At 42.1% G+C, this 16,559-nt stretch overlaps 1 protein-coding gene across 1 annotated transcript; it reads left to right on the top strand.

Moving 5' to 3' along the window:
• Positions 1 to 11: 11 nt before the first annotated feature.
• On the top strand, positions 12 to 16,010 carry pelp1 (proline, glutamate and leucine rich protein 1). The gene is made up of 19 exons (XM_018671058.2): positions 12 to 161; positions 373 to 437; positions 2,153 to 2,258; positions 2,438 to 2,587; positions 3,328 to 3,399; positions 3,522 to 3,581; positions 3,767 to 3,923; positions 5,565 to 5,697; positions 6,429 to 6,516; positions 6,665 to 6,753; positions 7,000 to 7,113; positions 8,543 to 8,693; positions 8,792 to 8,945; positions 9,034 to 9,089; positions 9,383 to 9,516; positions 10,231 to 10,333; positions 10,933 to 12,564; positions 14,585 to 14,884; positions 15,354 to 16,010. The coding sequence occupies exons 1-19, from the start codon at positions 21 to 23 to the stop codon at positions 15,444 to 15,446; spliced, it is 3,798 nt and encodes a 1,265-aa protein (XP_018526574.1). The 5' UTR covers positions 12 to 20; the 3' UTR covers positions 15,447 to 16,010.
• Positions 16,011 to 16,559: the final 549 nt, after the last annotated feature.

Consider the following 16,559-nt stretch of genomic DNA (forward strand, 5'->3'; position numbering starts at 1 on the left):
TCGTTTGGCGGTGAGGCAAGATGGCTACATCGGCTTGGCTGCATGGCCCATCTGCTATGCGACTGACAGAGGGCTTGGTGTCGGTTCTGAAAGAACACCGTCCAGAGTATTTACCTGCTTTGTTGGCCAACTACAGAGAACATGGCGTGTTCCCAACACAGGTAGAGCCCGACCCAGAGAAACACGTCACCTTGGAGGCTAGTTAGTTGTTAGCCTGCTGTCGCTGTACAGCAGCTGCTACAGGCTTTGTTGTTTACTGAGCTGGTCTCTGGAGTTATAGTAGGACTGTGTGTTACAGATGCTGAAGGGCTGCTGGGGCTATTTAATATGTTTGACTGCATTGATAGGTAATACTTTTATTTATCTCCGCAGGGCGCGAGCGCCGCCGGGGGTCTGGTGGGATTCAGCAATGCCAAACTGGGCTCGAGCAAGACCAGGTGAGAAAAAATGTTTGACATCAGCTGTCATAATTCCAGTTATCACAGAGCATATGATACTCTTTGTAACGCTGAAATAATGTAATCGTTTCGTTTCTGTTTTTTTCTCCTTGTTTTGATTTGTTCTTTTGTTTGTTAATGTTTCGTTCATTTCCGCAGTAAATATGCGTTATTCTCAGCGTTGAGTATGGCGAGTAATGTTCTCTGAAACACACTGAAAGGAGCATATGTAACATGGTGTGAGAGACGAAGGTGTGATGTCAAATGATTTTAATTAAATTATTAAATTTCACGAGGCCAAATACATTCGCAAGAAAAAGAATTACTGCACCTAAGCCATCTTCTTAGATGTCTGGTGTGAACTGCTCTGTTCGTTCCACATCATCTCTATTGGGTTAAGGTCTGGGCTTTGGCTGGATCCCTTCTAAATGTGATTTTTTTTAAAAATGTTCATTTTTGACTGCAATCATTCTGTAGTAGATTTACTTGAATGTTTAGGGTAATTGTTCTGTTGCATTATCAAACGTTTACTGAGCTTCAGCTGATGGACAGCCACCCTGACATTATCTTGTAAGATGCCTTGATAAACTTGAGGATTCATCTTCCCCTCCATGAGAAAGACCTGTCCAGGCTCAATGCAAATCAACAATTCTTGATAGGAAGATTTATTTTTTGTGAGGTGTGGCATTATGTTTTTGGGTGGTCCCTTTATCCATCCCCTTCTTGTAAATGCAGTATCTCACTAATGCCTTGAGGGAATTTCTTCAAATGTGGCAAAAACATTTGCTTGGACTCAAAGATGAACTGAATAGATTTTGGTGGTCAGAGGTCAAGGTCTCTGATCGAACATTGTTGTTAAGACAATATGTCAGGAATGCCCAGAGGGGACATCATTACATCTGGCACAAACATTCATTTAGACTCAAGGATGAAGAATTTGGTTCATTAATTCACTCACTAATTAGCTGCAGCTGGACTTGACTATGAAGCGATAATTCAGTTCATAAGTTGAAGTAACTCTAACCTAAAACTCCAATCTTGTGATTGGACTCCAAGTTTAGCTAACCCCTGACTCTAGTTAGCCTTTGTTGATATCATTAACTGTGGTGTTCATAAGGTTTCATGTCTCTGTGCCAGTAACAGCCTTGGTCTAATTAGATGCTCCTGAACTGTTTGGAGCCGATACACAAGGACAAGGTGGTAATTCTAGTTCCAACCTACACTGTGAATATTTAAATGGTGTGTTCAACATGAACAAGAGCAATACAATGGTTTGTATGTTATTAGTTAATATAGATTGTGTTTGTTTGTAAATGTAATTCAGCTGAAGATGTGGCCATATTTTATACATAAATGGAGATAATTCCAAAGCATTCACATATTTTTTTTCTTGCCACTGTACAATCAAAACTAGGAGAGGACTCATGTAGGACGCATGTAAATACCTTTTCACACGCACACCAAAAAAAAAAAATCAGAAAAGGAGCCACAGTTTCAAATGTTATATGTTGTCTAAACACAAGTAGCAATACAGTCTAAAACTGGAAAATCTGTCCAAAGAATAAATCATGAATTTGACCAGATATTAATAACTCTGACAAACTGTGACAAACACTGGGAATGAGAAATTCTCTATACCTCTTGTGTGTGTGTGTGTGTGTGTGTGTGTGTGTGTGTGTGTGTGTGTGTGTGTGTGTGTGTGTGTGTGTGGGCAGGTTTGAGGGGCTCTGCCTCCTCTCCATACTGGTTAAAGACAGCTCCAGTGATCTGTTCGAACAACACTGCCTTTCCTGGTTACGTTCCCTGCAGCAGGTCATACAGGTACGACGTGTGCACATAAATGCAGACACAAATGCACTCTTTTCTGTGATGTCCAGAGCTGTCAGTCTGCTTCGTCCATGATTCATGACCAGTTAAAAGTTAAAAACCTTACAGTTTACACAGCCCAGTTTCCTTTTTTCTGTTTCCTCTCCTGTGTGTCTTTGGATGTTCTCCTTTAGTCTCAGGCTCCAGTTCAGACCATCCAGCTAGCGGTGAACATTCTGAAGGATTTGCTACAGTACTCATCCCAGCTACCAGAGCTGGCCAGGGAAGTTGGCCTCAACTCCATCCTGGGCATCCTGACGTCTCTGCTGGGTCTCAAGACAGAGGTGAGTGAACAGGGCAGTGGAATTTAGTGGAAAACTGATGGTAGCAGGGACCACATAGTCATGACTGAACATTAAAAATATAACTTAAAGCAATCTCAAGAGTAGAGATAAGACCATACAGGAGGTCGAAGGTTTGTAAAGCATCTTTAAACTGATAAACTGTAGTTGTTTGGACCTCATACATTTATGTGTGTGTAAATGCTGAGAATTTATTTTAAGATGAATCATAAAAAACAAAGATCATATTCATTGTTTTAGCATTATACATCTGTCTCAATCAATATGGATTACATTTTGTGTGCCTTGCTGCATACATTTATATATTAATGAGGTATATCTGATTTTTATTAAACTTCTGTTTACATTCTTGATGACAAACTACTAATATTGTGTATATATATATGAGGTCTTCAGTTGTGGAAATCATGGCAGGACATAAAGCAACTCAAGTGCCTATTGTTATTATAATGAAGGAATAATAATAATAATAATAATAAATAGTCATTTCTCACACAAGCTGCTGGTCTCTTATTATTATGTCTGTTTTGTTAGACTGTTCACGATCAGGTGTCCTCTTGGGGTGTGGGAAATTATGATAGAATGTGTGTCTGACAAATTACTGATTAACCAATTAATTGAAAAGTAATAAAGAGAATAATTGACACTGAGGTTTTGCAGCCCTTATACTAAACAGATGAGCCCTCTTTCCTCTCTTTCCCCCTTTCTTTCTGTGATCTCAGTGTGAGTTGTCAGCCATGGAGGGGATGATAGCCTGTATGACCTACTACCCCAGAGCCTGTGGATCTCTACGGGTAAGATACACAGGAGACAAAGAAGACTAGAGTGAAGTTTTACCATGAACTTTATCATATGTATTTCACTTTGGTCATTTGAGAAAAGAACTGAAAAGCCTGAGCTGTCTGTATTTTTTAAGGACAAACTGGGAGCCTATTTCCTCTCCAAAATGGACAGTACAAACAAGAAAACACAGGAGGTTTGTAATTCTCACTCTTTCATGATATGTATTGATCAATATAGATGTACTTTTTATCTTTGTACTCTTACCTTACAGATCAGTTACTGTGTTTGATTTCTCCCATACTTTTTGAACTGTTTCTTTTCTGCAGGATTTCAGATATTTTTCATTTCTCTGTCCCTGTGTCACTGTTCTTCTGTCAGATGGCTTGTCAGTGTTATGGTCGCTTGCCCTGTCTGGGGGGCCTGTTGGACAGAGGGGTGGGTGCTGGCAGAGCTGAGGGCTGGACCAATCAGATTCACTGCTTACTGGCTTCAGCCAATTGCCTGCTGGCTCAGATCTACCAGGGTTCCGAAACAGGTACACTCTTTTTCAGTGATGCTTGAATTTCTCTGTAAAACCAGGGTTAAATTCATATCTGTTCTGAACTTTTTTAAACTTTTAAACTTGTTTGTGGTTATTTGCTAAATAATAACAAAACAGACATAGAACATAGAACACCACTCAGGTAGCAAGTCCTGTCAGATTTCACCTAGTTTACTCTGTTGAAATTTTAATTGTCTAGTGTGGCATAATCAGCAAACCATCACAAATATCTGTTTTTTTATGGAGGGGATGTGTCTTGTGAATAGTGAGGGCCAACCTTATAATTTAAATCAATTTATTTTGATTCTACTCACAGAATACCAGTTGACAAGTTGTTATACTTTTTTAGCAGTTTACACACAGAGCACCACAGGAGCAACAGTGCAACAAACTGTAAACTTTACAACTGAGTTTTGTCTTAAAATAGAGCATGACAGAACTAACTGTGATAGAAGTAGAGACGGCGACGAAGGGCAGAGTGACACCAGACAATATGAGCCAGGGAAGTTTGACATGTTTTTGTTGGCCTTCTCTGATACTCTCAGCTCTGCCTGTCTGAAGAGAGCAGCATGCCTGTCGTGCACAGAAAAAGCAGAAACTACCTGTGTTGTGGCGAGTTAAACTGGCTGACAGTGTCAGCTGTCTGGTAGGATTTCATAACTGAGCTGTGACCAAGATGCCAACTTTATGTCTGCAGTGCTTCTGCTGTATTCTGTGGCAGTGGCCCACTGCTGGAAATTTATTGTCACCACTGCAATGTTATGAAGTTGCAATCACACAACTCTGCACAGAGCTTTTAATTTGAAGCAACAGTCACAGCAGAGACAGCTGTATTACCTGGCTGAGGCAAGAGGGAGAGACGAATCCCAGATCCCATACAGTATCAGCTGTGTCTGTCTCACCTCCGTTCACCCTTTTTAATTAAGGGAACCACCATCCTGGTCTACAGACAATGTCCCCAAACTTCCTGCAACATTGAAAACGACAGCCCAACCATGTCCAAAGCAAAAGCATATAATACTTTTTACTAAGCTCCCTGAGAGTCAGAGAGACTATGTAAAGCTGTTTTTCACAAGCTGAGTATAACCTACCATGACCAAAGCATGTCCTGTACACTAACCTTGATGTGTAAAATGGTGGAGTGCCCCTTTAGTTCTGATTTGAAAAACACAAATCTCAAGGAACTAATAATCTAATATTTGTTATAGATGATTGAGAGTAACTGTTGAACAGTCAATTTATACCTCTTGAAAATCTAATTATGTTTTAAACTTAAAAACTACAACCTACTACATGTCTCAGTGAAGCCCTGTGAAACCAGATGCTGTTGTGCCTGCAGTATACCTCGTGATTTACAGTAGTAGGGTTTACCTGTTGACAGTTGCTTTCAGTGTTGCACATCCTTTTGTCATACAGAGCAGTCTCTGTGACTACAAAGGCAATGTTTATGCTGGAAATACAACTGCTCATTTACATACTTGCCATATGTAAGTTAGTAGATGACATACAAATATCTGCTATTAAGTAAATCAGTCACTAGACCACACAGAGAAAACCTTTTTGCTTTTTGCTTTTTTGAGATACCATGTCGTAACACTTTGTTTACTGAGAGCTGATTGCTGTTTGTTGTGACAGATGGAACAGTGCAATATGAAGGTCCAGGTGTGGAGCTGGCCTTTCCTCATCTCGACCAATCAGATCCCCTGTTGCTGCTGCAGCTCCAGAACAGATACACAGCTGTCTGCCTGGCACTCAAACACACACTCAGGTACAACACACACACATTTTGAAATGCTAAAGTTTTCTGGTATCTTGAATTTTGGCTCCTCTTCATTGTAATGTAATGTCATTTGTCATGTTCACATCTCTGAAAACTGCATCTGAAAAATTTAATAGCAACATACAGTATCTTCCACAAATAATGTCCAGTTAACTCTGGCCTCATTGTCAGCAGTTTTTATTGGACCCAATCTCTGGGTCCCAGTAAAGCTATTTTAACAGAGACAAAGGCCACCTTGTACCACCATCTGTAAAATGGGCTTTATTTGTAAAATAACAAAACCTATCAGCTCCTGATAGGAGGGGAGAAGATGTTCCTGAGAAAAAGATAACTTCCCTGGAGTTTGCCAGGTCAAACTTCAGTGACTCAGGATGGCCTATTGTAATTTCCACAAACCAGGAAAACCAGGTTGTGGTCTGTACTTTGGGTACCCTTCCTGTAGTATGCTATGGGGTGGTAGCATCATGTTTTGCAGTGTTACGTAGAGAAATGCATTGAGCCTAACCAGAATAAATCAGAATGAACATTGATAATTGTAGCATTGTAGCATTATCTTTGTGAAGAGTTAATTTTACAGCAACTGAGGTTTCAGTGACAGCACTGACTGTACTCTAGGCCTTATGAGCAACACAGACCAAAACCAAAGAGAAGTAAAGGTTTGTGGAAATGACTGTTCCAGGATTACAGGTCCTGACTCTGCTCTTATCTCTGTCCATTAGGGTTGATCCAGCCTCAGCTGTTCGTCTGCCTGTCAGGCCAACACTCAACATGGTTTGCCGAGCTCTCGCTGTGAGCTCTAAGAGCATAGTGAGTGCACACACACACACTCTCTCAGAACAATTATTAATGAAGACAGGTGATGTGGCACCAGCCACTGTGGTTGCATACATTTTTATAAATGCATGCCAAACAAATTACATTGGTCATAATCCATATTTGGCTCTCTGTGTATCAGAATTTAACAGGAGATGGAAGTGTGAGGATGCTGGTCCTGCCCATCATACACACCAACACACTAGAGGTCCTATCAGCTCTTATCACAGCGTGAGTTCACACACACACACACACACACTCTCTCTCACAGGGCCTGACTCTGATAACATTGTTTTTGTTGTCACTTTATCAGATCTTAGTTATGTTATTTTGTTTTTTGAAATCACACATATGTATATCATATGCAGTAGATGAGTCATTCTGAAGATACCAGCATGTACAAAAATTCCAGTGTTTATATGGCATTGGTGTTTGTGGGTTGCCAGCACTATGTCTACCTGTGTGTGTGTATTACAGTGTACGTTGTGGCATGGTTCAATACACTGTCGTGCTACAGAGGCTGTTTTCTCAAACCCTGTCTGCCTGGACGCCTCTACATGAAGACAGTGTGGGACAGCAGAGAGCCTACAGGTAAGAGCAGGGCTTCCACACCTGGTCCTTTTGTTTTACTTGTACAAACCAACTGCTAGTGGTTCCAAGTATAAACCAGTAACCAGTACCCAGATTACAGACACCAAAACTCCCAACACTTTTGTCTGCCACACCAGTATTTTGTATGAGCAACCAGATAGACTTACAAATGTGGTGTATCAGACCCCCTCTCCCATGCTGCAGTAGACATGGGAGAGTCCAGCATTTTTGGCCAAGTTTCATCTGAAAGTAGCAAATGAACATGCTGTTGCATTTCAGCATCCCACCTTTAATTTGAATTGGATTCACTCAATCAGATACATTTTCTGTTGTTCTGAAACTATTAGAGAATGACAGACAACAAAAAAGCATATAGCTAATTAGTTAATTGGGTATTACATCTTATAAGGACATTGTTTTGTTTTTTCACTTTTAAGATAAGATAATCCTTTTAAGTCCCACGACAGGGACATTTACAACAAAATTTCACAACAGAGTCTCTCTGCTTTGATGAGATTTTTTTGATCTTTTAACTGAACCTCATTTGGCACTCTCTTAAAGGATAATTCTGGAGATTGTGGCTCAATGAGTCATGATAACTTTGCATTTCCCAGCTCTGTTGTAGAGATGTGGGGAAAGAAGGATTTGCGCAAAACAGCATATATCGTGGCAATTGTCATGAGCCTCCTACAGCTTTCCAAATAAACATGATTTTTACATGAATCATTTGTTCCTGGGTCTGACTGAAAGTAAACACAGACTGTACCTTCTAGGAATGGCCATTGTCCTAAGTAAGGGACCTACGTCAGTCTACGTTTTATCTTGTGATATGTTTTCCAGTACAATTATGCAGTACAGTTGTTACCATTTCCTCTCCACTTCCATCATAATTTCAGCTCATTGTGGGTCCAGGATCATAACGAGATGCTAGTGTTTATTTCTGTTTCCTGTGTGTGTAACAAGCGGATTACACATGTTGTACACGTGCCTATGTAGGCCCATATTCCTATCCTGACAAGGTGCACTTACAGTGAAACACTGCTCCAAGGTTTTTGTTGGTCAATCACTCAATCAGTTTCCGGTTGCCTCAAGATAGCAATGTGCCAACAAAGTGCCTGACCACACCTCATTTTAAGACTGAATGAGATGAAGTCTCTGTCTATTAGCTATTAGGTAACAAGGTCATCAAGTGTCTTAATAGAGTCAAGGCATGGAAGAAGACCTTCATTTTCTCAGTCTTATAATGTAAATGGTATTAAGCAAAAATACATAAAGCTGGGCAGCCAACATGGTATGGGAAGGAGGGACATTAGTTTTGGGACAGTCTGGGAGATTGAGGACAATTTGAGCTAAAGCGTCATTTCAGACTGTAAGTAGGTGGCTGAAGCCTATGTTTCTTGTGTTTCTTGTGTCTTCCTTCATTCTGTAGCTCAGTGCGGGTAGCCGTGTACAGAACCCTAGAGCTCTGGGTCAAGGTGGCTGGAGCCTCTTCAGGCATTCTTCAAGGAAGCCCAGGCCATTCAGAGCTTCTTTTTAGCCACTTGCTTGGTGACATTACACCAGGGGCGGAATCTGTCAAGGTGAGTTTAAGTTACATGTAGTTAGTTTGAATGTATTCAGTACCTCTGTCTGTAACTCTCTCTTTTGTCTTTGTGTGTTTGTGTGTCCTTTTCTCCAGCTCCGGGCCGGTCTGTCAATTGATGTGGTTCCTGGAGGGAAACCAGGCCCTCGAAGGACAAAGCCCTTGGTCATAGCGGATGCAGGCGGGCCATCACATCAGAGGAAAGGAGACATTTTGGCCAATCAGGACACTTGCCTTTCAGCCCTCAGAGGTTAGACACTGCCTCGGCCTGAATACATGTTTTGTAATTGGTCTCTTGTAAATCTGGCATAATCGCACCAATGTTTTCTTCTTCACAGCACTGAGACAAATCATACTGACAAGTGGTACACTGCTTAAGGATGACATACATAAGGTAAATGTCAGTGTTACATTGTCATTGCATGGTAATTTATTTCAAAACACTCATTTAAATCAAAGAAACCAGTCTTAACTGTAACTACTAAACAAACTACTACTACTAAGCAGAGTTCAGTCACCTGCTGTAGTAACTGACATAGTGTTGTTAGACAAGATGATGACATGGATGGTTCTCCCCTCTGTCTCCATCACAGCCACTTGCTCTGTTGTAGAACAGACACATCTTTGTCTTTTTCCAGAGCAGTCAGTCAGTCTGTGGGTTTCTGCTCTATGTTGATTTTCTCACAGCGCCTCCACGACGTGGTGCTGCCACTGAGTGTACGTCTGCAGCAGCAACAGTCCAGCAGTAACACAGCATGTGAACCTGCAGGGGGTGGTAGTGGGCAGTACAGCAGTGCTGTTACCCGACGGGAGCTATACAGGTACTACGTCTGTTAAAAGCATAATAACACATAGATTTACAAATGCAATTCATAAGATTCTTTTCTTTTTTTAATCTAGTTATCACTTTTAATGTCAAGCATTTTGTTTATGAAATATGCTATATGATTGAATTATTACACTTATTAACTTATGAATTAATCAGTGAAGTTTAAGTGCTGACTGTTTCTATGGTGGATGAATCGTAGCTCTTGTTACACACTGCCAATATAAGGATCAGGTTTTTGGACAAATTAAAATTTCAGAAATACATCATCATTTGGATTGAGTATTGTTTAGTCTACACCATTCCACTATTTGTTCCTGAAAAACTCCATGATCAGTAGTTAATAATTAACTCACTGCTGACTGTGTGGGAATTCAACTTTTTATGCCTCCACACCAGGCTGAAGTCATTATATTTTTGGGTTGTCCATTTCAGTAGCCAGTAGCCTTGAGGGAATTTCTTTAGTTCTTCACTTGGACTCAAGGATGAAATGATTAGATTTTGGTGGTCAAAGGTCACTGGGACTGCACAACACATTTTGTCTTGCAGCTGGACTGGTTGGTGGAGTTAAACATCCACGTGGCAGTATTTAATTTCACTGCACACCAAATGTGCATTAGATAATGTTTAATTTGGCAGTATATGCTGAAACAAGAATAAGAAAAATGGGGACTGTTTCCATCAATGTATTGTTTGTGTGGCTTTTCAGGTTATTGCTGGCTCTGGTCCTGGTCCCATCGCCCTGTTGGCCTCCACCTCTGACCTGTGCAGTATCCATCCTCAGCAATGGACGGACTGACCGCAACCTCAAGGTGACTGCTCCTAGGGAGAGGAAAGAATGCAGGAGGGAGACTGCTGAGTAGTAGAAATGTGTTAGCTGATTTGAGGGTCAATTAGAAACCAAAGCACTGCACAGCCGTTTACGATACTATAATACTAAACATTCTATACTCTAATACTATTCCAATACTATAAGACACGATTTTACAACGTGTAACAGAGGGCACACACAAGAAAGTAAAATGTTTGTTTTTGGCGAGTAACAATCGTGGTCCCATGTGATCGTCATTTCCATTTCCATTTCGTTAGTCTGGTTGGTCAATAGCTTTGCCCCACCTCCTGACATAAGCAGTTCTTGGTTCTAGACCAGAAAAGTACTGGTGCCACTACTTTTCCTGGCTGAGTGCCAGTTCTTTGGCTGCTGAAACAGAAAGAACTGGTTCGCAATTAGGCACATGCTCCAAACTGGCCTTCGAACTGCTTTGGTGGAAAAGGGTACCAGAGGTTCAGATGAAGCAAACCATCAAAAAAATGTGTCATGTACAATTTTTTCACGTGCACATACTGTTTTACTGTTGGTACTGTTGTTTCACAGGTTCTAATGACTCATGCCTTCTCCTTCCTCCCATAGGTCTCTACATTCTGTGTGGAGGCTCTGACCATATGTAATTCCCTCCTCCACCCCCGCACTCCCTCCATCACCCTCCCCTTACCACCCCTCACCCTGAAACCCACCCCTGCTGTTCCAGTCCTCCCATCCTCCCAGGGACCTACCTCTGGACTCACTTTGCCAACCCTTTTAGGAGGCACAGCCCCTGCTCCTCCCTTCCCCACCCGCCACTCCCTTAGCCTTGCCCCCACTTCCCTGCTGGGCTCTTTGGAAAACCACCTCTCCCTGGTCCCAGGGCTGCCAGGTCAGGCCCCCACCACAGGAGACATGATCCTGTCCCCCCACACACACCACCTGCCAGACCAGGCTGGACTTGGCCCTCCAGAGGGGCAGAGACCTGTGTTTGTCCGCTATGAGAAAGAGGAAGCAGAGGATGTGGAGATCTCTCTGGCCAGTGACTCAGATGACAGCGTGGTCATTGTTCCTCCGGGGATGCTCAACATGGAGAACCAGCAAGATGACACAGCAGTAGCAGCAAACTCCCAAAACATGGTCTCTTCTGTACCAGGGGGCACTACAGTCACACTTCCAGGAGGGGAGTGTGTCACAATGGTGCCCACCACAACAGCACCAACCACTATAGATAATGTCTCGCTTTCGAACAACCTCACCACTTCCTCCCCCCTCCTCACCACTTCCACCACCCCCATCAATTCCTTCCCTCCTTCCAGCACCTCAGTAGTTTCCCTGGTTCCACCTTTGAACTCCAGCACACTCACAGCTCCACCTGGAGTCTTGGGAGACTCGATGTCTGGCAGACCCCAGCTTCAGCAGATGCTGATGCAGCCCTCCGCACCTGGCCAGCCTGGTCCCATGGGTCTACCACTCCAAATGCACCAGCTGCAGAATCAGCTGAGTCAGCAGGGACGGCACCTCCACCAGCACCAACCAACACCTGCCAGCAACGAAGATTCCGCTGTCATCAACATCAACAGCACCGACGAGGAGGAGGAGGAAGAGGAGGAGGACATGGAGGATGAAGAGGAGCTGGAGGAGGAAGAGGAAGGGATGGATGAGGAGGACGAGGAGGAGGAAGTGAGCGATTTTGCTGAGGAGGAGTTTTATGATGGAGAGGAGTATGAGGATTACGATGAAGAAGAGGGGGAAGAGCTGGAGGAGGATGAGGAGGAGGAAGATGGGGACATACCTCCTCTGGAGAGAGCAGAGGACAAGGCAGGGGAGGTGGGGATAGAGGAGGGGAAGGTGCTCCAAGCAGCAGTGGATGAAGGAGGGATTGCTGGATTCAGTGTGGAGGGAGATGAAGAAGGAGGGATAGAAGAGATTCAGACCAACAGAGTGCTGTTTGGAGAGGACAGGCTGAAGGTGCAGGAGGTGGAGAGCATTGGAGTCTTGGAGGAGGCGCGGGCAGGTGAGGGACAGGAGGATGAAAGCGAAAGGATGGACGACCCCACCATGCCACAGATACTGTGTGTCACCGGAGGGGCATTGGAGGAGAGGGAGGAGACAGAGCAGGAGGGAGAGGGAGCTGGAGGAGGAGTGGTGCAGGAGGAGGCGAACTTATGGGAGCAAGGATCCAGTGAGCTTGAGCTGACAGCCCCCTCAGAAGATGGCACAACCAATCAGAATCAACAGGTAGTTACCACAGTTTTAAAATCTCACCTCTCAAGGACACCCATGACATCATAGTGTTAAAGTACTCTGAGATACAGAACAGTGTGAAAGGATGAAAATAAACTAAGAACCAGCTATTTTTAGATTTAGTCTTAATCTTAAGGGCAACACAGATATCCCTGTACATGTGACACGTGTCAAAACTCCCATACCAGTTGTTTTCTATGTTAGCTGCACAGCAGCACAGGTTGATGTATGTCACTGTGTAGGGATTCATCATTGTCCTGTTCTCCCAGCATCAGCACACTTAAAGCAGCATTCACTCTCTATACTGGAACATCCTGGCCACCATATTTCCACTGCTTCTTTTGTCTGTAATGACAACATGTCTTCTTTTGTAGCTCTGTAGCAGTTACAATCTCAGTGGATGGAGAGAGACTCAATGTTGAAATATGAAAATACCCAGAGCTATATGACCCACATTCTTGCTATATAAAGATGAACCCAAAAAGTCATGCAGAGCCACAGAGAGACACCGATATGTGTCTCAGGTGAGAGATCAAGTAAAATGACATACACATAATCCAAGAACACACTCATTTCATGGTGCAGAGATTTCCAGCTAGCTAGACCTTTTAGTGTTTTCAGATTATTCTGGACTTTCTGGGCACTAGATAATGGTATCGAAGCATTAAGAGTAACAGCTGTCCACCTGAAATCAGCATTATACTGACTTTGATTCTTTTTCAGAGGAAAAGTAAGAATCCAGTTTTTTTTTGTTCTGTTTTCAGAAATTTCTCTGAGTAGATGGGACCAGTGTTTTCATTGCTGCAACATAGCTAGTACTGTTAAAATGTACTAAAAGGAGTTGAGGTTTGAGTTTTGTTCTAGCTGAAATTAGTAAAATTGTAGGAAGAGTAGACCTGTCACCAATAGTTTCTCAGGTAAGAAGTAAAAAGTGAATGAAAATGTGGAGGGGATTTGACAAGGAAAGGTAAAAGAATGGAAGAAAGAAAAGGAAAGGAAAACAGAACCAAGGATGGTAAGAGGGAATGGAAACAGCAGAGGGTCAGAACAATTGAGGACACTGGTATCCATGATGGGCTTCAAAGAAATAATGTTGATTTTTCACAGTATTGTTTTAAGAAAGTGGCACTTTTGTCACACAAGCACATTACTATAGAGAAGAGGTCAGGTTAGCAACAAAATGAATGTTGGTGCTGCTTTGTAAACCACTCAGGTTAGTGACTTTTTGGGTATCCAGTATGGCAGAATTCCATCATTCCTCATTCCTCTCTCCGCATTCCTGTTTCCACCACTTTCTGCTTCTCACTGCTGAATCAAACAGATTGCCTCTGTAGAAGCAACGATAGAGATGGTTTACTTCCGGTCAAGGCAGATGGCCGCCCACCCTCCGGTTCTGCTCGAGGTTTCTGCCTCTTAAAGGAAGTGTTTTCTCTCCACTGTCGCCTAGTGCTGCTCCCCCTTTTTTTTAATGTCGCTTTCTACTAGCATGGACAAGACTGCTGCTGATGCTGCTGTTTCACTGATGACAAATGGTTCTAACATGCCAAGAAATAGAGATGTCAGGAGGAAGACTGCTAGACAATGGAAACCTGGATATAAACAACAAGGGTTTCAAAATATTCCACAGTCACTTTTTAATGAGGAGGAAAATGTATTTAAGACATTTGTAAGGCATTAAGGATATACATATTTTTTCAGTTTGAATGTAAATCGAGCTGTATCAATCACATTTTTAAGAAAACTGTGCAATCTTTTTAGGATGTTCTTCGTAACATAATTGTACATAATAGAATTGTAGACAGATTTTCTGGTTTCTGAATTTCTCTCAGAAACTGTTCAGTGTGATTAGTTCCCTGGAAGCCAGGAATGTCTTTGTATATAACAGGGTGCTGAGTTTTCCTGTGCACTCCTCCTATTAGCCATGTTTTTGTTCCACCAATAGTTGATAAATGAAGCTGGTGTTGTTACAAGGAAACTGACCCCCACCTAAAGCAGATTGTCTTCAACTCAACAGGATTTGAGGGCTGAACCAGTACAGGAAGCCAGTGTGAGTGATAACCAGCCAAGCAGTCATCAGGAGGGACAGCTAGCAGCTGCTCAAGAAGGAGACTCAGCAGCTGCAGATCCTGAAACCTCAGCGGGTCTGAATACTAAAGAACAGGAGGAGACAAATGCTGAGAAAAGAGACAAAGTGGTAGCAGAGCAGCAGGAGACAAAGGGAGAAGGAGGGGGAGAGAGTGATGGAGAGGAGGGGAAAGGAGTGAAGAGGAAGAGGGAGGAAGAGGAGGCAGGACAAAACACTGAGAAGAAAAAGGTAAACATTTGTGGCTAATCTGATTCATTGTTCTCACATTTGTATCCCACTGATCTTTCATTTAAGGGACAAGAGGCTTTTCAGAATCACACTTTACGTGTTCACATCACTAGTTTATTCGGACTTCTCTCACAGATGCCAGGAAACAATTTTAGCACATGTAAAATTGGGAAGACACACAGAGTGAAGCACTTATAGCACAGGGTATTAATACTGACAATAGGTAATATAAGGATGGTTTTCAGTTTTGCAGCTGAAAGTATGCAAACATGCAAAAAATGAAAGGAAAAAGGCAACAGTGCATTTAATTTGAAAGATGATAATGGATAGTATAATAATGGATCCTAAATTAGAATGTCAAGCCTCAGCTTTAATTTGATGCATGTATGTATGTATGCTTATTTTTGATGAAACAGCCCCCGAACCTTTCACAGATTGTTTGAGCAGTGTGTCTCTGTCTGTCCCTCAGCTGGATGATGAAACCATGGCCTCCATGTTGGCTGATTTTGTCGCCTGTCCACCTGATGACGAAGATGGTGCCTCTGGATCAAACCACTCATAAACATTTGGCAAACCAAACTGATAGTATTGAGGTCACCATGTATGCAGAAGATACTGCTCAGATATTGTATCATTAGTGACATTTCCGAGATTTAGTTACCTTGTGAAACAGCTCCCTTATCATTCTTAATATCTCCAGCAGTGTTAACATCATATTAGTAGAATGTGGCCTCCAGGTTTCTTTCTTTAACATTGTTGCCAGCTTCCAGCTACACTGTGTGGGGTGTGAGAGTATCTGGGGAAAGAGACTTTTTTTTCAGACTTTTTACTGTATCACACCAACCAGCTAGTAACTGGCACAAACTAGTTTTACATGAGCTAAAAGAAACAGTACATTTTCTACTCTCCCTAGTACTGCCACCCAGCAGGGAGGTGAAGCTCTGTGAAATTTGTCACTCAGAACGCTAGCCTTCATTCTTGTACACGGTACATATTACCCTATGTTAGTGTTTGAAGTGGTTTTCTTGGATTTATATGTTTCTTATGTGCTTTTCATGTTTTGTTATTACTGTCATATGCTTTGTTATTAAAAAAAAGTAAAAAGAAAAACAAACTACATACACTACATGGTTTGGATGATTTAATTCTTAATCACAGCAATAAGTCAAATTTGTCTTTCTTGTTTTTAAGGGTTGGTTTACCCACTTTACATTAGGTCATCCAGTGAGGTCTGTTTATTTTTGAGAAGACATTCGTGGAGGCAGAAACTATGGACAAAGAAAACCAGAATGATCTGGCATAAAGGGGGTAGAGAATATGGGACAGGAGAACATAGTGTGATGCAGATTCTATATAAAAATCTAAATTGATATCAGTAATACAATAGTAGTAATAATAGTAATGACAGTTAAGATAGTGATTACAAGTAACAGTAATACTAGAACCACCACGCATAATTTCCAGGTATAGCAGCAGGTGTTAAGTGGGGTTGTAAGAGCGGCAAGAGATCTGTCATTACAAATCAGACTCTACAGCTCCAGCCTTTACTGAGCCTTTACATTGAGATCTTATATGTCCAAATTCCAAGTATATCCAATTTGCATACTACATACTAAAGTTCTTAGCTGCCATGGTGTTTTTTGATTATATACAAAAAAAATCTACACACACTCAT

This window comes from Lates calcarifer, unplaced genomic scaffold (genome assembly GCF_001640805.2).
Source record: "Lates calcarifer isolate ASB-BC8 unplaced genomic scaffold, TLL_Latcal_v3 _unitig_709_quiver_1028, whole genome shotgun sequence".
NCBI lineage: Eukaryota > Metazoa > Chordata > Actinopteri > Centropomidae > Lates > Lates calcarifer.